This window comes from Podarcis melisellensis (assembly GCF_964234715.1).
Source record: "Podarcis melisellensis genome assembly, chromosome: 15".
NCBI lineage: Eukaryota > Metazoa > Chordata > Lepidosauria > Squamata > Lacertidae > Podarcis > Podarcis melisellensis.
Genome location: NC_138532.1, coordinates 24,534,849 through 24,556,394, shown reverse-complemented (window position 1 = coordinate 24,556,394; position 21,546 = coordinate 24,534,849). Strand labels below are relative to the sequence as shown.

The following is a 21,546-nucleotide window of genomic DNA, read 5'->3' as shown; positions in this document are numbered from 1 at the left end:
GCCAGCGTGACAAGCTGCGTCTGGCGACCAGCGCAGCACACGGAAACGCCGTTTACCTTCCCGCTGGTAAGCGGTCCCTATTTATCTACTTGCACCCGGAGGTGCTTTCGAACTGCTATGTTGGCAGGTGCTGGGACCGAACGACGGGAGCGCACCCCGCTGCGGGGATTCGAACCGCTGACCTGACGATCGGCAAGTCCTAGGCACTGAGGTTTTACCCACAGCGCCACCCCTTTAGCCTGTGCTTTATATGTCTGGCCGTTTGTTCCGCCCTTTGAAAATAGCACATTGAAGGGTCTTTGTCTTGCAAAAAGCTCACTGGCCCAAAGATCATCCACAGAGGTGCTGCTCAAAGACCCACCATTAAGCTCCAGGTCAGCAGTCAGAAAGCTGAGGGTGCATAGGCACTATTACCTTTAAAACATGCCTGAAGCCCATTCTTTCCCCTCAAAGAATTCTGGGTGCTGTAGTTTAGAGCTCACAAGACTGAACAGTTCCCAGCAACCCTTAAACTACAGTGCCCAGAATGCTTTGAGGGAAAGAATGTGCCTTAAAGGCAAGGTGCATACCCAGCCCCATGCCCTGCAACAGAGGTTCTGCTAGCCACATCTCATGTGTTCTACACCTGTTAAGACCTCCTTATTTGGCCAGGTGGCTGGCTGGCGATGAATCATGTCCCCTTTTTACTTTAAGGTGCAGATTCTCATCCCAGTGACCGCACCAGCTATCAGCTCTTGACTTCCACTGTACCAACTATGGAATTTTTGTATGCATAAGCCACCTCAAGGGTCCTTGTGAGGGACAAATGGCAGGGAGTTAATATTTTTTAAAAAGACTCCTTGGTAAAAATAGGCACACATATATTAAAAATGTAATTTAAAGCAGACAAAACAGAAGGCCACAGATAACAAATGCAGCTATAACCAGGCTTTGGTGGATTTCGAAGTTCGAAAAAGCACACCATTGTTCAGGAGCAAACTGGGTTGGTTTTTGTTGTTGTTGTTGGTTTTTTTGCAGCATCAGCTCAGCCAAAGCGATAGCAATTCGGTGCAGCTCTCAGTGCTTTTCCTCTTCCAGGCTCAAAATGAATGCAAACTGCTCTTTAAAAGAAAACAGAGAAAGGTGCAATAAGGCAGGGGTAGCCATCCTGGTGCCTTCCAGGTGGTGGACTCCACCAGCCACAGATTGCAGGGGGTGGGGTGGGAGGTGAAGTTCAGCAGCATCTGGAGGCACCTGGGATAAGGAAAGTCTTTTGCCAAGGACACGGTCCCACCTGTTTTACTTCTGAGTCCCAGGTTGCCGGAAGGTGCAAGAGGGGGCTTCCCATTGGGGCATCAGGTTGGCCACTGTAAGAACAGGTTGCTGGACTAGATGGGCCACTGGTCTGGTCCAGCATGGCTGCTCTTATGCTCTCCCCAAAATAGGGGCACCCGGCAAGTTAAAACACAGGTAAAGCTAAGGTGGGGTACGAGTTAAGCATTCCTGCATCTTTAGCCTCCAAGGGCTGAATGGCTGGGCAGCCTGATTTGGGTTATTATTATTGTTGTTTTGGTTGGCAGGATAGGGAAGAGCTGCCATCCCTTGCATCAAGTGATGCTTTGAAGATCCAAAAGTGCAGGTGAACATCTAGCAAAGCGGCAAACGGGCTTACCATCCGTCAGGGGCTGGACCGAGAGCCTCTGCCTGGTGAAAAGAGCCGCATCTTTCAGGGGCCCTCCGGAGATTTTGTGCGCCTGGTGGTGAAGTTTCAGCTCGGCCAGAGGGATGAACCGCTTGGTCATTCGCACAAACTGGACATCCACCTGCAAGCACAAAGGAAGGAGCATCCCTTAGGGAAGGGAGTTGGACCTTGGGGTCTGCAACTTTTGCTCTTGCCAGTCTGCACAAGTGCGGCTGGCAAGATTGTGCTATCTGGCATTGTGAGGCACTTGCAAGAAGATTCTGCCTCCCCTTTGCTGGCTGTGCAGAGCAGTTACTTATTCAAAAGTGAGTGAAGAGTTATTAACACTGAATGAGAGAAGCTCAGAGAGAAATGGAAGGATTTGTCTCTGCATCTTGCCGGGTGATGTGAAATATTAAGCAGAATGAGTAGGAGTAGAAGACTGCTCGAAACTTCCCTCTTTTGGAAGAAAAGCATCCATTAATTAATGCTTTAGAAAAGGAGGCCGATAGTATATATCATTTGCGAGATATACTTAGCTGCGAGACTTACTGCAATGGAAGGAGATTTATTTTCAGCTTTGCAAAAAAAAACAACACCACAAGTTTGTAATGCACCATTTGCCTTGTTTACAAGCCCACATATACAAAAATAACTCATTTGTGGCTGTTTTAAAGAGGAACAAAAGGACCATTATTTGTCCCACTTCCTTCTTTGACACGAGGGATGGCGAACTGTCGGGCCCCTCAGGGTCAGATGTGACCAGCAGTATCTCCATATGAGGCCTCTGAGGCCTCTCCCCAGGCTAAACCTTCCTCACCCTGTTCCACAGCCTCCTCAAATGCTTTTGCCTGGCTGGAATGTGTCCTTGGACTGCAAGCGATGCTTCTCGCCAGCCTGGATGGAGGATACAGAAAGCTGTGCTCTCAGGGCCATCTTAAGCATATGTGGTGCTGGGGTGCAAAGATCTGCCTGGTGCCCCGCCCCCGGTTGCCCAGAGTTGTTGACCTTTCTTTAGGGGGAGAACCCCAAAGTTGTTGACCTTTTCTAAGGAACGGTTCCCCAAAGTTGTCAACTCTTTTTTAGGTTGCTGACACACGCTTATCTCTGCTCAGGAAATGAAAACAGGAAACATAAGGAGCCTAGTGCAACAAACCAGCCTGAGGCGTCAGCATCTGAGTGAAGCCGGGCACCTCGTGGTGTAAGCAATGTGCGCTGGACGGGCCTCTCCATGGTCCTGCGCCAATACTGGGCATGCAGGAGGGCGGAGCCAGCTGACCACCTCAGTGTCTCGCTGGCTCCTGAACTCACAGCGCAGAGCCGCCCGCAGCACAAGAGCCCGCCATGGCGCTCTGACCGACAGGTGGGCTCTTCTCCGGATGCCAACTCTTGGGCCCCAGACTTTCGGCCTGGCGCCCCTGAGAGCCTGGTGCCCGGGCACCCTGCACCCCTGGCACCTGTGGTTAAGACTCCTGAATGGCTCGTGTGCATAAGGGAGAGTCAAGTCTGTTGCTCTGCCAAAGAATTTCCCTAACCCTGGTATACGCGTGATGAGATCAGAGCCAGCTGTGCCTAACCAGAGCCGATCCTTGAAAACCCAATTTGCCAAGCAACAGCAATCTTACCATGAACCATTTGGGTTTCTCTTTGGTGCTGGAAGCATCGTAGTGAGGATCTTTCTTTTCAAACTGGGTGTGATCGGGATATGCCTCCTTCACTATCTAGAATTCAGGAGAGAAGCACAACTAGAACACGACTCGCAAACAGAGAGTAGCCGTGGAGTAGACACTGCTTTGAGATAGTCATCAGCATTTATGACTTGACACTCACATCCAAATGTGCGACCCACTCAACTGAAGAAGATGGCAATTTGCCAGCTGTATGTTCCGTATCAGAACTTCCAGCTCTCCTCTGTAACAACAGGACTTAGGCCCCAAATAGCTGGAAGACCACCTCCTTCCCTGCAGACCCTCTTGGGTGTTAGGAGCTACACACATTGTACACTGAAGATGCACTTCTCTTTGAGACCTAAGGTATATGTCTATATTTGGGAGCCACCCCTATTCCTGAGACTAATTTGTTTTAAATGGGTTTTAATATTGTTATTTCACACAGTTGTGAACCACCCCTGGTTCCTCTCACCTTGATGATGCCAGCAATCCCGGGCTCTTTACAGTTGCTATGGTAGAAGAAGGCTTCCTGGCCAGCTTTCATATCCTTCAGGAAATTCCGTGCCTGCCAAAACAGAAGAGCAGGGATCATCTTATTCATACCACCCGACAGAAGGGCTACAGATAATCCGTATCTCCTTGCAGGTAATTAGCACTATAGCCACCATGCCTCATATTTTGAAGGAGAGGATGTGAGGTAAGCAGGGGACTCAAAGTTCAGTTCAGTTATATTAAGCCATGGATTGTGCTAACCCTTGTTTAGAACTCGATGCAGGGAGCCAAAACTCACAGACAGGCAAACCATAGTTTTAGAACTATTTGATCACTTTCCTTTTCCACAGGACCTCCTCAGCACCCTGGTCTCCAGGGAGCTGGCAAAGCAAGAGGTGGACTGTGATCTGTCAGTTCAAACATTGCACCAAACCATAGTTAGAGCAAACAATGGATAACAAACCATGGTTTCCGGTTCCGGTTTGCTAGCTGATTATAAACCATTACTCGTCAATCCAGATGTCATGCTAACCCAGAGAAGAGGGACTGTTTTCAGCCCAAGGGCCATGTTCTCTTCTGGGAAACCTTCCAGGGGCCACATGCCAGTGGAGGGTGGGGCCAGAGGCAAGAGTAGGCAGAGCAAAATACGTGGATTTTACCTTTCTTAGCTTGACTAGTTTCGACACATTCACCTGTCCCATCCAGGCAAGCACGGAACATCATCAGAGTTCAAAAACACATCCCGGCCTAGGCTCATTCTCATCAATGCTAGAAACTATGGTTTGAATTTGCAACTCAACTTGTCTTAAATATCAACAGCACAGGCAAAAATAAAAGGTGGAAATGGACAGCAGAACTTTAAAGTGCCAAAACATATCTGTGTTCTCCCACTGTAAGCTTTGATTGGAAGGCAAGTTGATTAGAATCTACACAATATCACATCCATCCAGAATAGCTATTTGCTGCTCAGAAACCCCCCCCTTTTTTTTGTGAGAATAAATTTATTGATCAATGCCGTTGCTACAGTTGACTTTACTTACCTGGTAATTCCTGACTCCGTCCCAGCATGCTGTCTGATTGGGTTGAGCTTTTAAATCTTCAATGCCAAACTGGATAATAAAATAAAATAAACATACGTTACCCAAAATGCCTAATTGCGCCTTTAAAAAAGAAAAGAAAAGTTCAGCATTTCATTTATTACTGGCAGCCTTGTTCATACCTGGTGTTGCTTGGGAATTTTAAGACACACACCTCCTCCCCCCCCAAAAAAGATCTGTGCAGTTTTGAAAGGTTTGGTCTGCACTAAGTAAGGCACGAGGGGCTTGGGGTGATTTCTGGGGGTGGGCAAGATACAAAGGAAGGGGAGGTTGGTCAGGTGTGAGGAGCAAAGGGGTTGGTGGGGTTGGTGAGCAGAGTGTACAGATGGAGCAGCCACTTGGGGAGGGAGAGACAGGCAAAGAGACAGACAGAGAGTGAATCTGTAATGATACACCAGGCAAGATATTTTGGTTATAATATATAGCTTTTATTATGGGAAAAGTTATGGAAAGAAGATTAAAATTTAAAGCTTACTGTACCTTGAAAGAAAATTATATGAAAATTATGTGCCGCTGGTATCTAACACCTAGTAAACTAGCAAGGATGTATAGAACTGCTTCAAATGTGTGTTGGAAATGCAAAAAGAAAGAAGGCACCTTTTACCATATGTGGTGGACATGTGGGATGGTAAAAGAGTTCTGGGAAATGATATATAATGATTTTTTTTAAAAAAAACCCGGTTAAGGTAACTTTTGTTTAAAAAAAAAACACACAGAAGCTTTGTTAGGAATTGTAGGTGCGGAATTACCAAAAGAGAAGAAAAGACTGTTTATGTACACGGCGACAGCAGCACGGATGCTCTTAGCCCAGAAATGGGAAGAAGATAAAGTCCCAACCAGAGAAGAATGGCAGATCAAGTTGATGAACTATGCCAAAATGGCAAAAATGATGGGACAGATCAGAAATCAAGAAGACCAAATTTTTATTAAGGACTGGATTTTATAACATAATTTTATAACATATCTTAGGGACCACTGTAAGCAGTTGAAATCATTAGCAGGAATACAATAACTCTTGTAAAGTAACATGAACTTTAGATACTCTAGACATATAATAGATTACAGTAAAATATGCAGGAATAAAATTTAAAAATGGAACCCAGGGAGGGAGGTTAGTCCAAAGGTTCGAGAGAACCTTATGTTTTTATTTTCTCTTTGGGATTGTTATGTTTGTTGTGTGTAATTACTACATAAAACTATTAATGATAATAATAAAAGCGAGAGCGAAATGCACACATCTCCCATAGAAGATGGCTTGCTTACCTTCACATCTACACCCTTCTCAAACCTACTCTCGGGTTCAGATTTCATTAGCCAATGGGTGTGGGCTCTCTTGTTTCTGTCCTGCTCAGCACGGGCTTCTACCTCAGAGGTTTCTGTAACATTTCCGGTTGCAAGGCTTTTCATCTCGACTCTCTGCAATCTGGGTCTCTTGCTCTCCCCCTGCAGCTCAGATCTGGCCTCTTTAAAATCAGGTTCTTTTGGAGCTTGAAGGATCCAAAGAATTCAGAGGGCATACCACGGGTATTTGGAAGATGAATTTTGAAAGGACATGAGGAAAGTGGGAAGGGGAGCAAAGAATAATGTCAGCTTGGTGGGCTTCAGCTAATCTATTTTAAAAAGTCACTTTGGAAAATGATTCATAAGTAACTGGGAGGAAAAGGATGCACAATGTCCATCTTTAGATATTGTGGTTTGCCTGCTGGAAGCTGTTGCTGATCTCTCCTGTTTGTGCTCAGACACAGCACATTTACATTTACCAGCAGCTGCTTGCTTGCTACTTGCTATACTGATTTGTCATTGGCTGTGCTGCTGTGAGGTCATGAAATACATAGGAACATTCCAAATGCTCAGGGCAGGGGTTTTAGCCACAGACCTGGGAGGCAAGTGAAAAGGAAGGGCCCTATAGCTCAGTGGTAGACTATCTGCCTTGTGTGCAGAGGGTTCCAGGTTCAGTCCCCAGCATCTCCAAGTAGGGCTGAGAGAGATTCCTGGCCTGAAACCCCAGAGAGCCACTGCCAGTCAGTGTAGGCAATACTGACCTTGATGGACCAATGCTCAGACTTGGTATAAGGCAGCTTCTTATAAGGGAGGGACTGCAGGTAAATGGTCCGAGGCTCAATCTCTGTTTTTTCCAGGTATATCTGGAAGAGAGACCTTTTCCTCCTGACTCACAATGCTAATGAAACAGGGTGCTAGAGGGAGAGATCCATCCATTGCTTCTCCTCTGCAAGCTGATAGCACCTACTAAACTTGATTGGCAGGCTAGTAACTTTGCAGCCTTATTTGCAAGGCTGATGGATCAGACAGGCGAGAGGGCGTTTTGGGGAGAGAGAGATCAGGGATGAGTGAGACCAGACATACTGGGCAGGAGAGGGGTCAGAGAAATAGGCCAACTATCAAATCCATCATTCAGTGGGGGAGGGGACACTTGTGGCCCTCTCTATGTTGCTGGACTACAACTCCCATCAGCCAACATAGGTCAGGAATGATGGGAGCGACCTGGTGGGCCACAGGTTCCCTATTCCTGATATAAATCTTTAGCTACAGGTGCTGAGTAGCTCACATTTCAACATCCCTTAGTGTATATATCCAAAAAAAAAGAGCAGCACACAGAAGATGCAGCCCAAGTTGGCTCTTTCTTTATCAATAGTTTTTACCTTTTTTAAGTAAACTGAACTCTGGATAATATTGCTTGAGCCTGACTACCCCACTGACCTGTCAAGGCTGCACGGCCTCTTTTCTTCCCTTTCGGAGGCATTTATCCAGCTGCCTAGAAGAAGGGAGGAAGAATCTTAAGAGAAAGCAAAGCAGGAAATACTTTCTTGCATCAACAGCTCAGTTTGTAAAGCACGAGACTCTTAATCAGGCATAGGCAAACTCTGCCCTCCAGATGTTTTGGGACTACAACTCCCATGATCCCTAGCTAACAGGACCAGTGGTCAGGAATGATGGGAATTGTCCCAAAGCATCTGGAGGGCCAAGTTTGCCTATGCCTGCTCTTAATCTTAGGGCCATGGGGTTGAGCCCCACGTCGGGCAAACGATTCCTGCATTACAGGGGGTTGGACTAGATGACCCTAAGGGTCCTTTTCAACTCTACAATTCTATGATTCATTATATGAAGCGCAACAAGAGTGGTAAGACTTGGGGAAGGACTGGAGCTTAGTGACAGAGCCTCTCTGTCACTAAGCATGCACGAGGTTCCAGGTTCAGTCCCTGGCATTTCCAGGTTGGGCTGGGAAGGTTCCATGCCTGAAATTCTGGAGAGCTGCTGCCAGTCAGTGTAGACAATACTGAGCTACATGAATCAGTTGTCTGACTGAGTATAAGGCAGCTTCCTATGAATTTTTCGATTTGATTGGCAGTGCCTCCATCACTCCAGGACTGGGGAAAAAAAAATTAAGGCTCAGATCCCAGTTCTGCAATCAAAAGGCCGCTCTTTCTCTTTATCCCAGCCCACTGGTCTTCAAGTGGTGGGTCACAGCTTGATCCAAGATAGGTTGCAACAGGAGCATTACCACCATGAAAATGCATGGTAAATGATTAAGAAACGGTTCCCCACGTGCATGGCTGGGCTACAAGGGGGTCCTCCTGAGTCTGAAAAGGTTGAAGATACCTAGCCTAACCTACCTCGCAGGGGTGTTGTTGAGTATTAAATCAGGGGGGCAGGGAGAACAATGAGCGCTGCATTTTGCTCCCAGAAGGTATACATGTATTAAATAAAAGCCCATCAAAAGTCAAAGACCATAAGGAGGGGATAGCACCCACCTGTACCTGTAAAATTGGTGCCGTGGTGGCACAGATACGCGACTGTCCAACTTTCCTTCCTCTTAATAGCGTCCTTTCTGTCTCTCCAGCTTTAGAAATTGGCGCGCCTGACTGCAACAACAACAACAAAAAAACCAGAAACGCTTCCGCTGCTAAATGCCTGTTTAGTTCGGAGGTTAAATACTCGTTTTGCAACCCGCAGCTATGCCTTTAAGACCGGCCCCTTGCTTTGCAGCCAATCGGAGAACTAACAGCTGGAAAACCCTGGGGAGAAAAAGACGCCACAACCTCAGAAGCCCGGGCAAGCCCTTTGCAATGGCTTCTGGGGATTGTAGTCTTCTTGGGTAGGAGACAGAAAGAAAAGTAACGGCAGCCTGTGGAGCTGAGAACAACGATTCCCACAATGCAGAGCGGCCACCCGGACCTCGTTCACCTGCCTGGGCGACTTAGGTGGTGCTGGCCATGGCTTGGAGAGTGTGCTGCAGCCTGGGGGCCCAACTGAGGAGGCTTCCTGGACGGAGGCACGCATGGGGGCGCCGAGACATCGCCTCCTGCATAGACCGTAAGATTAAGGGGAGATAACCTAAGAGTCTGCTGTTTCGGGTTAGGGACAGTCCTCTGGGGAAGAGCGGAGTTCGTCTGTTAGCTGGGGGGAAAGCAGCAAATAGCCGGACTCCCTTGCCTTTAGCGGAGGTGCGGCAGGCAGAGATCCAACAGGTTGCGTTGGCCACCGCGTGGTAATGTACCGGGAGGAAGACACCACCGGTTGAACTCCTGCCAACTATTCTGCTACATCGGCGGATTCTTCCTTTTTTTTGCACGGAGATAATCGGAGTGGAGGTTGCTTGTCGTTCTCAGCACGGGGGTGTGCTGTTTGGGTCATGCTTCGTCTGTTGGGCTTCTGTCTGCAATGACGCTATTAAGGAGGATTCTTGCTGGAGAGGGAGGTTGGTTCTGGCTTTCCAAATACTTTTGGGCCACAACTCCCAATTGATCCCAGTCAGCATGGCCACCTGGAGATGCCACTGGGGACTGAATCTGGGACCTTCTGCATGCAAAGTAGATGCTCTGGCAGTGAGACGAGGCTTTCCCCTTTGTTCCTCATGTGCTGAGCACCATCAGAGCAACCAGAAGCATGCCCCAGTTGGCAAAAAGGGTGGAGCTGAGCCTGGCCTGATTTTGCAACGTCTTAAACATTCCTAAAATCTCAGGTCACTTTGAGCGTGCTTCCTAGGTATATTATTATTATTATTATTATTATTATTATTATTATTAGTTTTCCTTTCCCTTAACCGTTGCCTGCTTGCCTCAGTGGGAGAGATGAGAAGCAGAATTCATTCCACCACCTCTATGAGGCCATTCCAGTTATTCATTACAAAAACCATTACTTAATTTTTAACAATTGTCATTTCCACCACCCCCTCCCTGCCCCTTTTTCCTTCTGTGCCTTGGCTTTTGAATTGCAAGCCTGCATGCAGAAAACGTGTCTTGTTGTAGCTGATTATGTGCAAGCTGTTTCAGAAGCAAAGCAGGAATGCTCCAGATAAATAATGATGTGAGTTGGGCCGTATCCCCAAGTCCCCTTCTAATTCCTGGACCTGGCAAGGATTCAATTGCTGGAGTAGTCAGGCCAGTTTCTTGGCGAGATAGTGGCCTAAGTATGTCATTAAGGTAACCACGGAAGCAGCTCTGGGCCAGAGGGAAAATGGGTGCTCCTGTACCTTAACTGGCTGGTGAGAAGGACAAGAGCTAAAATAGAGTGTGTAAGAGCGAGAATCTAGAAGTAGGCTGGGCTGCTGAGAGTCAGAGCCATGCCTGATTTCTGTTTAAATACAAACCATGGTCAAGGGAAGTGCAAGACCTCATCGGGTTGTTAGTGGTGTGATTCCCTCCATCGTAGGCTCAGCTTGTGTATATGTGTAAATAAACCATATATCATAAAGACACCACAACCTCTACTGTCTCCAAACCCTGGGTCGGTGCCTGGAACCTCGCACTACTTGGAGATTGGGTGGCATGCAGCAATAAATATTACTTTCATTAACCTAAAGTGACCTGTTTATTGGAGGATGTCTTCCTCCTTTTTTCCTTGTCTCTGCTTTGAAAGCTTCTCCAATTTCTTCTGCCTCCCAGCCACAGTGGGTTTGACCGAGGAGCAGAAGGAGTTCCAAAAAGTGGCCTTTGACTTTGCTGCCAAAGAGATGGCCCCCCACATGGCTGAGTGGGATGAAAAGGTGAGGAATCCACTAGGCGTGTAGATACCAGATCTGATGGCAGTGCTTAAGTGCCCTACCAAGAGAGCAGGTGGGGAAAGCCTGCCGCTGTTTGCTACTGCTGATTGGTTCGTTTGCTTGGGGCTCCTCGCTTCTGCTACTCACTAGCAAACATAAAATGATAAAGGTGACCTTCCCTGGCTTCTGAGTGGTAGCGCTTGTTTATTCACTGGTAAGTTACCCTGTACTTCAAGAGGCACCTCATTGGAGTATGTTTTAATATGTATGCATCAGGTTTTGCCACTTCAAAGCCACACAGTGTTCCCTCCACAATTGTAAGGAGTAATTCCTTTTGTGTGGCAGCACCTGGAACGTTGGAACTCCCTGCCAATTGACATTAGGCAAGCACCTCCCCGCACTGAGCCTGGCTTCGGCTGGGGAGGGCGGGATATAAATAAAATTTTATTATTTTATTATTATTATATTCTTTTAGAAACCTGCTGAAAAGCATCTGCTTTAGTGGGTCTGTCTGGACACATGGTCTGTTCTTCAATTTATTTTGGATGTGTGTGGTTTTTAAGAAGTATATAACAGTTTTAAAATCTTACCATAGAGTCGGAAAGGACCCCAAGGGCCATCTAGTCCAACCCCCTGCAATGCAGGAATCTCAACTAAAGCACCCAGGACAATTGGCCATCCAACCTTAGTTCAACAACCTCCAATGAAGGAGAGTCCACTACCTTCCGAAGGGAGTCCATTCCACTGTTGAACAGCTCTTAGCCTCGGAAAGTTCTTCCTAATGTTTAGCTGGAATCTCTCCTTTCCTGTAACTCAAAACCATTGGTTCAGAGTTCCATTCTCCATGTGGCAGCCCTTTAGATATTTGAAGATGGCTCTCCTAGCTTCTCTCACGTAGCAGTTATTCTAGTAAGCCAATATTGTGGTCGGTGGGTGAGGGGTGCTCACCTGCTGCTTCAAAGAAATAGTTGTCCTTGAGAAAAGGAAGAGAAGGGGGGGGGACAAAACCTCAAGATTTGTCGAAAACCCAAATGAAGAACTGTTTCCCCTCTCTCTCTTTGTAGGAAATATTTCCTGTGGAGACAGTGCGGAAAGCAGCTCAGCTGGGGTTTGGTGGGATCTATGTGCAGCCGGACGTGGGGGGCTCTGGGTTGTCCCGGCTCGACACCTCCATCATCTTTGAGGCTCTGTCGACGGGCTGTGTCAGTACGACAGCTTATATCAGCATCCACAAGTGAGTAATGGGAGGCAGAAGGGCTCGGCCAGGAAGGCCAATGGGAGGCAGAGGGTCTGCATCGTGACCCCTTTTCTTGTGGTTGTCGTTGCTGCTGCAGCATGTGCAATTGGATGATCGACACCTTTGGGACAGAGGAACAGAGGCACAAGTTCTGCCCGTCGCTTTGCAGCATGGAAAAGCTTTCCTCCTACTGTCTGACTGAGCCAGGTGAGGGAGATTTGTTCATTTAGTTAAAAGTTTTTCATCAAATTATATTGTATTGATTTCTGTGGGAAAGCAACAGCAGCAATGGAGAAACAGGTAAGTGTCTCTGCTCCCTCATATAGAAGAAGAAGAAAGCAGTTGAAAAACTTTTGAGGATATCCAGAGTAGATGAAATTAAGAGTCCAAATGGCAGAGGAAACCACTTCAGACAATGTTCTACAGTCTCAGGATTGCAGATGGAAAATGAGGACCGCTCCATGAATGTATCCAAGTCTTTCAAAGCAAGCTACAGTGGTACCTCGGGTTACATACGCTTCAGGTTACAGACTCCGCTAACCCAGAAATAATACCTCGGGTTAAGAACTTTGCTTCAGGATGAGAACAGAAATTGTGCTCCGGCGGTGTGGCAGCAGCAGGAGGCCCCATTAGCTAAAGTGGTGCTTCAGGTTAAGAACAGTTTCAGGTTAAGTATGGACCTCCGGAACAAATTAAGTACTTAACCCGAGGTACCACTGTAGTTACTGCCTCCTGCGGGAGTGAGTTCCATAGTTGAACTATGCATAGTATGAAAAAGTACTTTTTATTTTTTATTATATCAATGAAAATCTTCCAGTATTCAACTTCCCTGTATGCCAACGAGTTCTAGTGTTATGAGAGATGGAGAAAAACTTTTCTCCATCAACTCTCTCCATGCCATGGTTAATTTTATAAACCTCTATCATGCCACCTCTTTCTTGCTTTTTCACTAAAAGGTCCCAAACACTGCAGCGTTTCTTCACCTGGCGGGGGGGGGGAGGGTCACTCCATTCCCTTGCTCATTTTGGGTGTCCTTTTCTGAGCCTTTTCTGGCTCTACAATATCCTTGTTGATCTGAGGTGTTGAAGGCCACCCTGTGAGCACCCCAAAAATTGGAACCCGGGCCTCTCTTTATTGCTCTTTTAACTGTATCTCAGTTGCAATTGTCTGCCTCTTCTTTCCCATACAGGAAGTGGAAGTGATGCGGCTTCGCTGCTAACTTCAGCCCGGAAGAAAGGGGACACTTACATTCTGAACGGCTCCAAGGTACCAGGGTCCTCCTCTTTGACACCCACTCTTCATCTTCGCCTCAACAAACCCTCCAAAATATTCTTGTGCAGAATTAACTACCTTCCCCCTCTTTAGGCTATTTCGGTGGTCCAAGCAGTCATTGCTACAGATGTCCAGAATGCAATATTTTCTCCCTTCTGCAGTCCCTGCCCCCCCCCATGCCTTCTGCACATAAATTATTTGGGTCTGAAGATTGCTTTGGGAATTCCACTTGTTTTTCTTACAGCTATCTGGCTTAAGATAGCTTTGAAAAGGGAAGCGGATAAATGCGCAGTGTGGTTAGGTCAGGTGATGGTTATCATTTCAGGAGCAGTCTTGTTTCCAGATGTGTGCTGTGGGCTAGCAGTCAGATAACTGCCCTTGAACAACGAAGCAGGAGACCCACTGCTGAGCCTCCCCCCAGGCTCCTGCTTCTTTGCAGCTGTCTCCCCCACCCCATTCCCTTCCCTTCTCCAGATGTGCAGATGTTGACCAGAGTTGGAGATGCGGCTCTAGTAGACTCTCCCTCCTTCCCTTCCCTTCCCTTCCTCTTTCTCTTGAGCCATCCTTTTTCTTGTCTTCCTAGGCCTTCATTAGCGGTGGTGGTGACACAGACCTGTATGTGGTGATGTGCCGGACGGGAGGGCCAGGTCCCAAAGGAATCTCATGCCTGGTTCTGGAGAAGGGGACTCCTGGCTTGAGTTTTGGCAAAAAGGAGAAAAAGGTAAGCAGGTCGGGGGGGGGGCAAGGAGACACTCTTAGCTTTTGGGGTGCATGCTGCATTCAGATTAAAAATATGCCACTTTTGCCACTGTGGGGACTTGCTTAAGTGGCCAGCCAGTATATTTTATTTCTCTATTTAAAAAATTCTACAGTTTTCAGCAATAAAAACATCAAACCATAAAAAGTTAAAAACAAACACCAACAAACCATTGTGGAAGAATGGTGCTTTGTTTTAAAATTGTTGTTGTTGTTGTTATTAAAATGTGCAGTGCTTTTTTCTTTAAAAAATGTTTAAGGGTACTCTCATTTTGACTCAAGAAAATCACCATTTTATAGTTGGAATTGTGAAAAGTAAATACAGTAAATGGACAAAAGTACAGAGATTCACAAAATGTTTAGGGGTATGCGTACCTCTCCATCCCCCCAGAAAAAAAGCACTGAAAATGTGTATACTGCCCCATCCCTGTAGATCTCAGGGCAGTTCACAACATAAAAATACAGTATTAAAAAAAACACAAAATACATGATAAAAGTAAGAACAGAAAAAACACAATAATTCCCCCTCCCACATCACATTTAAAAGCGCATCGGATGACAGTCCTGGTTGAAGAGGAATGTTTTCTCCTGATGCCTAAAGGTGTATAATGAAGGTGCAAGCCGAACCTCCCTGGGGAGAGCATTCCACAGACGGGGAGCCACTTCAGAAAAGGTCCCTTCTTGTGTTGCCAGCCTCAGGACCTCTCCTGGAGGGAGCACACGAAAAAGGGCTTCAGAGGACGATTACAGGGTTCAGGTTGGTTCCTGGGCCCAACAGGACAGAAATGTTTTCAGCTGGTGTCTAAAGGTTAGCAGTGAAGGCACCCCGCTGAATCTCTAGTGGCAGAGTGTTCCATAGGACTGGGCTTAAGACACAGCAGTGGCATTGGAGCACAGGAGCAAAAAAAGGCTCTTCTGTTTTCCCCTCCCCTGCAGATGGGCTGGAACTCCCAGCCGACACGCGCCGTGATATTTGAGGACTGTGCCGTTCCAGTTGCCAACCGGCTCGGAGACGAAGGAACGGGCTTCAACATCGCCATGAAGGGCTTGAATGGAGGGAGGATTAACATTGGTAAGAGCGAAAGGGAAAGTGGGAGGTTTGGGCTGCCCACGAGGGGCAGGGGTGGGGGGACACGACACCAGGCTTCCCGTGCATAATGGAGTCTTCTTCCCCATTCCTCCTGCAGCTTCTTGCTCTCTAGGTGCCGCCCATGCCTCAGTCCTTTTGGCTCGGGATCACCTTAATGTCCGCAAGCAGTTTGGGGAGCTGCTGGCTAGCAATCAGGTGACTTCATCTTGCGACAGCCTGTCACTCCTGAAACGAGAGCTGCAGCTCAGTGGTTGGAGCCCCTGCCTTGCAACCAGAAGGTCCCGGGTTTGATCCCCAGCAGCTCCAAGTCGGGTTGGGAGTGATTCCACACCTCCTTTTGCACTCAGGGCAGAAGCTAAGGCCACATTCACACCGTCCATTCAAAGCACAATGATATCCCTAGAATCATAGGTTCTCAAGGGTTCTTTAGTCCAATGCTCTGATACTGTCCCTGCGTGGGCTCGAACTGGCAGCTTTCCAGTTAACAGCCAGGCGCCCTGACCCATTGTGCTTCAGATCATGGCTTCCCCCAAAGAATTCTGGGAGCTGTAATTTGTTAAGAGTGCCAAGAGCTGTTTTGAGGTCCTGTTTTGAGTCTGGACCAGTCTGAATAGTTAGCCTTGGTGAAGAGTTGACATTTTTATCCCCCCAAAAGTTTTTGATTGAGTTTCTACTGAAATGAGGCTGCGTTTTAATGTTGTATTTTAATCTTGTTTTTTAAGCTGTATTTCAATCAATTGTTTTTATATTTGGTGTTAGCCGCCCTAAGCCCGGTCTTGGCTGGGGAGGGTGGGGTATAAATAAAAATTATTATTATTATTATTATTATTATTATTATTATTATTATTATTCCCCTCGCAGTGCCCAGAGTGGTTTAACAAATCAATCCCTCCTCCCCGGGAACTCTGGAAATTGTAGGTCTGGAAGGGGAATAGGGGATTCCCTCCCAACTCTCATCACCTTTGACAAACTCCAGCTCCCATAATTCTTTGCAAGAAGCACCAATTATTTAAAGTGGCATCACAGTGCTTTATGATGTGAATGTGGCCTATGAGTGATCCAGCCAGGAGGGACGTAATAAGGCGCTGCCAACCGTGAACCCCACTGAGCACGACACCATCTGCACACTGACCGGCAGGCCCTCTGTGGTGGTTTTCACACAAGCGTCTGTTCCTGCACACATGGGGTGCTGAACTTGGGTCCTTCTGTATGCAAGCATTCGGCCCACCCCTATGGGCAGGCCCCCTCGCTCCCTGGTTGGGGAGAAATAGGGGGAGAGGGCAGCCTCACAGCGGTGGGGCCACTTGCTGGGTTGGTCCTCTGGGTACGCCTTTACCTCTTTTGCTGCTTCTCCTTTGGCAGTACCTCCAGTTCCGGCTGGCAGAGATGGCAACCCGCTTGGTGGCTGCCCGGCTCATGGTGCGAAACGCGGCGCAGGCACTGCAGGAGGGGCGTGAGGATGCTGTGGCCCTCTGCTCCATGGCCAAGCTCTTTGCCACGGATGAATGCTTTGCGGTAGGCAAATCTCCCCTCCTCCGCTCCCCCCTTAAAAAAACCCAGTGACATGCATGTTTGCTGCAGTTGCAAAGGTGGCGCTTTTTGCATCTTCAAACGTTAAAGGCTTCTTCTTCGGTATTTAAAAGACGCCATCTTGGGGAATGATCGAGAAGTGGTAATGATCCCAAGGAATTGGGAAAATACCTCCATTGCATTAGCTGCTGCTGCTGCAGCTCACCCACTTTCTCTCGAGCAAGGCTGCCCAGAGAGCTCACTGGTGCTGCTGCTGTTCACCGCAGCTACTGTTGCAAGGAAGCAGCAGCAGCTGGGAAGCAAGCACAAGGAATGGCAGTTTGCAGACTGCTGCTTCCACTATCCCTGAAAGCAGAGCAGGAGGAGAAACAGAAGCCAAATCTATAGGTCCGACTATTCAAGTCAAGGGAAGGTTTGTTGTTTAGTGGTTAACTCACTCAACCACTAGGTGGCAGTGTTGTATTTTAATCCAGGCTTCTGTGAGTCTTTAAAGGCTACAGTATTGTGTCTGCTTTCTCTCGGCTTTCATTTTTTTAAAAGACTGGTGCTTAAACTCAATTATTTATTGTCCCTGTTCTACTTTGCTGCTGCTGCTATTATTACTGTTATTTATTATTATTATATTTACATTTATATCCCAGCTTTTCCCCTAGGAGCTAAAGGTAGTGTGCATAGTCCTCCCTGATTTATCCTCACAACAACAACCCTGTGAGGTAGGTTGGGCTGAGAGCGGGTGACTAGCCCAGGGTCACCCAGTGAGCTACATGGCTGAGTGGGGATTTGACGTCCTAGTGTCCAGCACACTGCCCCGGGCAAGGTCCTCTCCTTCTGGGGACAAAGGTGGGGAACCTATTTCAGCCTGAGTGCAGCCTACCAGTGCCAGGCATATACGCTAATTCTTCTCCCAGCAATTAGGTTTAAATCAAAGCATCCTACTGCTGCAATAAAAGGCCTTCTTCAATATCAGTTGTGGCACGGGGAGGGGTGAGGTTTTTTTGGGGTGGGAATGCAACAAAAGGGGACTAGAGGGTTAATTTCCCCACCCCAGCTATAGTAAACACACCCCTCCAAAAAACCTCAGTCCCCTGGACTTGGAGAAGAGACATCTGTCTGCTCATATAGAAGGGTTTTCGTCCCCGCACCCCCAGCCAAAGTGGGACAGAATCAGCAGAGCACTGGGGAGGTCCCAGGGGCCACATTTGGCTTGTGGACTGGCTCATTTCCTCCCCCACCCTCCCGGCTCTAGGGCTCGACTCTTACTTGATTCCGTCTCGTGCAGATCTGCAACCAAGCCCTGCAGATGCACGGGGGCTACGGGTACCTGAAGGATTACGCAGTGCAGCAGTTTGTACGAGACATCCGTGTGCACCAGATTTTGGAAGGTGAGTCGTGTGGGGTGCTGCCCGGCAGCCTTGGCTGCTGCCTGCCTCATTCCGGTGACTGCATGCAGAAGGATCCTGCTTCAGTCCCTGGCACCTCCAGGTAGGCCCGAGATTGTTCCCCCTTGAAGCCCTGGAGAGCTGCTGCCAGCCAATGTAGTGTATGTCAACCTTGGGTTACCCAGATGGGACTACAATTCCCATCATCCTTGACCAGCGGCGAGACTGGCTGGGGATGATGGGAGTTGTAGTCCAACAGCAGGGTGAAGAACACAGGTGCAGACAACACAGATCAGAGGTCTGAACTCGGTGTAAGACACTTTCCTATGTCCCTAGATTCCGATGTTGATGGTTCACTGCAGCCCCTGCTCTCCAGTTTTCTGTTTCTGTTAAGACCCACATTAATGTTCATTAACTGCTAAGCTATGATGAGCTGATTGCATAATGGCTTCACCAATGTCTCCCACTTGCACGGGTCGGCCACATCTCATGGTGCGAGCTGTGGGAACTTGGTCCCAAGTTAACAGATGGCTAGGAAACCTTCTGCTTTTTAAAATCAACATAGGGAAGATAGGAAGCTGCCTTATGCAGAGTCAGGCCATTGGTCCATCTAGCTCAGTACTGTCTACACTGACTGGCAGCACCTCTGCAAGATTTCAGGCAGGGAGATCCCCAGGAAATGCCATTGGAGATTAAACCTGGGACCTCCCGCATGCAAAGGGCATGCTCTACTCCTGAGCTACATCCCTTTCCCTGGGTAGGATATTGCAGTCATAAGCAGGTAGTGCCTGCATACTTTCAACCTTTGCATCCATGAGGACTATAAACTTGCTTGCTTTATCTATGGAAGGAAGAAAACGGGGGTTCTTAGAATTCCCCATCTGCGTCTAGATCCCCAGCACTTACAGTACATGCACCAAATACACACAGTTCTGTGATTTGCTAACAAATACCTCTCTCTCTCTCTTTGTCCATCTGTCTGTCTTTCTGTCTGTCTGTCTCTCTTTCATCTGGCTTCACTGGTCATAAGGCACTAACGAAGTGATGAGGATGATCGTGGCCAGGAATTTGCTACAGGCATAGCGTCAGGAGCTGGTCTTCAGACCTTTGCTTTGCTGGATACGAATTTGAAACAAGGAGAGTTTGGAGGAGAGTTTTCTTTTTCACCACCAGCACTCCACCCACCTACCGATCTCTGCTCCGATGGGCACGGCTCAAAACCCACCAGGTGGCAGGTGGTGAATGCAGAGCCTTTGCCCTCCAAAAGCCAGCTGCAGCCCCGTTTCTCTGCTCCTCCAAAAGAAACACAGCACTGGCTGAAACTGAACAGTCTGCATCCTCTCCAGCATTTCAAGTTAGCTCCCAATTCCTGAAGGCAGGAGCTACAGTCTTTTGATGGGCTTTGATACCAGAGCCTTGCAATGCGGGTGGGCAGAAGGAAGAGAAAATCCGTTCTGGGTTTTGCACAGGTTGGGGGAAAGGGATAGTCTTGTTACATCCTTATTGCCTAGAGATTACACCTTTTTCCCCAGGGGAAAACCACAAAGGCCTTTTAAGCTTTGCCCTTTCTTTCAAACACAGGTCCTCTTTTTTTAGGTCAAGTTGGCAGGTGAGGAGGAGATCTCTCCTCTCTTACTAAATCAGGGGTTGCTAAATCCAGATGTTGCTGACATCTCCCATCAGCACCGGAGTCAGCATAGCCATTGGTCAGGGATGATGGAAGTTGTAGTTCTGCAATATCTGGAAGGCTGCAACTTAGTCCCTCCTGTAAGGAGCGGGAACCTGCAGCCTTCCATAGCTCTCATTATTCCTGGCCTTGCTTGCTAGAGCTGATGGAAGTCGGAGTTGGTAGTCCTCCAGGACTACAGGTTCCCCACGTCTTAAACCTCACGGCAACCCCCTCGATTTCCACCAAAGCTCGCTCTGTCTCCCACCATCGTTCAGATGGTGCTAATCCTCTTCACCATCAGATCATTTTGGCTGCAGCAGGAAAGCCTTTTGACACACAACAGGGTCTCAATCTGGCAGTTTCCAGTGTGCCAATAGCACAAAGAGTGTCAAGAGTGTTGATCCAGGTCATTTTCTTTTGCTACTCCATGCTGGAATCAATAAATTGCTGTTTCTAACTTGGTTTGCATTGTCATTCCCCCCCTTACTTTTTTGGTTAAGAGTACAATCCTGCTGATGTGCCTTTTGCTGCTTTTTCCTGTACCTCAGCCTTAAGAGAGCGTTGCAAGGCTGGCAGATTGAGGTGGTCTTCAGGTGGATTGGTGTTGGGAAGGAAGCAGGGATGAGAAGCCACCTTGCATTAGGTTTCTCAATGCCATCGGAAGGACCTGTGCGGGCGAGTGGCCTCCACAAAGTGGCTGCTTATGCATCATCAAAAAAGAGTACAGATCCGCATTTGCTTATATATAGGTGACAGTTTAGACCACCATAATTTAAATATTCATTTATTTATGTTTTGCATTCATATCTCCGCTCAGGGTGGAGCTTAGGGTAGTATACATGGTTCTCTCCCCCTCCCTTCACAACAACCCTGCGAGGTAGGAGAGAGTGACTGGCCCAGTCATCCAGGGAGCTTCATGGCCGGGTGGGGATTTGAGCCCTGATCTCCCAGGTCCTAGTCCGACATTCTGGTCACATTCACATCGTACATTTTAAAGAGCTATGATTCCACTTTAAACAGTCATGGCTCTCCCCCCCCCCCCCAGTATACCGGGAAGTATACCGGTAACTCTGTGCTTTCTGACGTAAGAGTGTGCAGGGCCAGTGTGATTGTGAATGCCAGCAAAATCTGAGCAAAAGAAGGGGGTCAGACCTGTTCCTCCTATCTCTCCCTCCTCCTTAAAAAGTTTTTTAAAAAATTGTGTGTGTGTGTGTATATATATATATTATTTTTTAAAGATAATACACAAACAGATCAGCAAAAAGTAAACAGCATGGCGTATTAGCTTTCTCCTGGTTACGTCAAACTGCTGATATTCCTTTGCATCATTATATTTACAAAGGAACAAGGAATTACACTTCTCTTTCATCTTCATAAGAGTTGGAAGGTACCAAGGCTCATCTACTCCAACCTCCTGCAATGCAGGAATACATTTGTTGCTGGAAAAGCGAGATACAAACAGAGAACCAAACCAAAACCATTGTTTGCTGCTATTTATTGGTCGTGTGTCTCACGTAGGGGTGTCCCAAAGCGACCTAAGGATGGCGGCTGACGGTCATGCTCCTTATCAGCTATATGTGCAATAAAACACTGCCAAATGGTGTAAAATGTGACCTTTGCATTTTGATTCTGTAGGATCTGTATCTGGTTAGTTAATCTCCCTGTTAAAGTGGCCTTCTAGATTTTCAGGTAC

At 47.5% G+C, this 21,546-nt stretch overlaps 2 protein-coding genes across 4 annotated transcripts; one reads left to right on the top strand and one right to left on the bottom strand.

Annotated features, from left to right (window-relative positions):
* Nucleotides 1-847: 847 nt before the first annotated feature.
* On the bottom strand, nucleotides 848-8,964 carry THYN1 (thymocyte nuclear protein 1). 3 transcript variants are annotated; one of them, XM_081890030.1, is made up of 8 exons: nucleotides 8,690-8,964; nucleotides 7,638-7,692; nucleotides 6,183-6,406; nucleotides 4,863-4,931; nucleotides 3,803-3,895; nucleotides 3,286-3,381; nucleotides 1,652-1,802; nucleotides 848-1,095 (listed from the first exon to the last, which is right to left on the bottom strand). In XM_081890030.1, the coding sequence occupies exons 2-8, from the start codon at nucleotides 7,678-7,680 to the stop codon at nucleotides 1,025-1,027; spliced, it is 747 nt and encodes a 248-aa protein (XP_081746156.1). In that variant the 5' UTR covers nucleotides 7,681-7,692; nucleotides 8,690-8,964; the 3' UTR covers nucleotides 848-1,024. The 3 variants fall into 3 exon arrangements, with proteins under 3 accessions (XP_081746156.1, XP_081746155.1, XP_081746157.1); XM_081890029.1 differs by having other exon boundaries at nucleotides 850-1,095; nucleotides 8,696-8,963; XM_081890031.1 differs by having other exon boundaries at nucleotides 862-1,100; nucleotides 8,696-8,959.
* A 132-nt stretch (nucleotides 8,965-9,096) lies between these two features.
* On the top strand, nucleotides 9,097-20,310 carry ACAD8 (acyl-CoA dehydrogenase family member 8). Its single transcript, XM_081889949.1, has 11 exons — nucleotides 9,097-9,251; nucleotides 10,823-10,923; nucleotides 11,985-12,154; nucleotides 12,255-12,364; nucleotides 13,347-13,423; nucleotides 14,013-14,150; nucleotides 15,122-15,257; nucleotides 15,373-15,470; nucleotides 16,638-16,790; nucleotides 18,085-18,187; nucleotides 19,215-20,310. Exons 1-11 carry the CDS (start codon nucleotides 9,152-9,154, stop codon nucleotides 19,265-19,267), a joined length of 1,239 nt encoding a protein of 412 aa, XP_081746075.1. The 5' UTR covers nucleotides 9,097-9,151; the 3' UTR covers nucleotides 19,268-20,310.
* The last annotated feature ends 1,236 nt before the right edge of the window (nucleotides 20,311-21,546 follow it).

Coding starts and splice junctions, on each gene's coding strand:
- THYN1 (XM_081890030.1), bottom strand. CDS start 7,680: ATGCCTCCGAAAGGGAAGAAAAGAGGCCGTGCAGCCTTGACAG. Junction 6,407..7,637: donor AGGCCGTGCAGCCTTGACAG/GTCAGTGGGGTA, acceptor GGATCCTTCAAG/CTCCAAAAGAACCTGATTTT. Junction 3,896..4,862: donor ACGGAGTCAGGAATTACCAG/GTAAGTAAAGTC, acceptor CTGTTTTGGCAG/GCACGGAATTTCCTGAAGGA.
- ACAD8 (XM_081889949.1), top strand. CDS start 9,152: ATGGCTTGGAGAGTGTGCTGCAGCCTGGGGGCCCAACTGAGGAGGCTT. Junction 10,924..11,984: donor TGGCTGAGTGGGATGAAAAG/GTGAGGAATCCA, acceptor CTCTCTTTGTAG/GAAATATTTCCTGTGGAGAC. Junction 12,155..12,254: donor GCTTATATCAGCATCCACAA/GTGAGTAATGGG, acceptor TTGCTGCTGCAG/CATGTGCAATTGGATGATCG.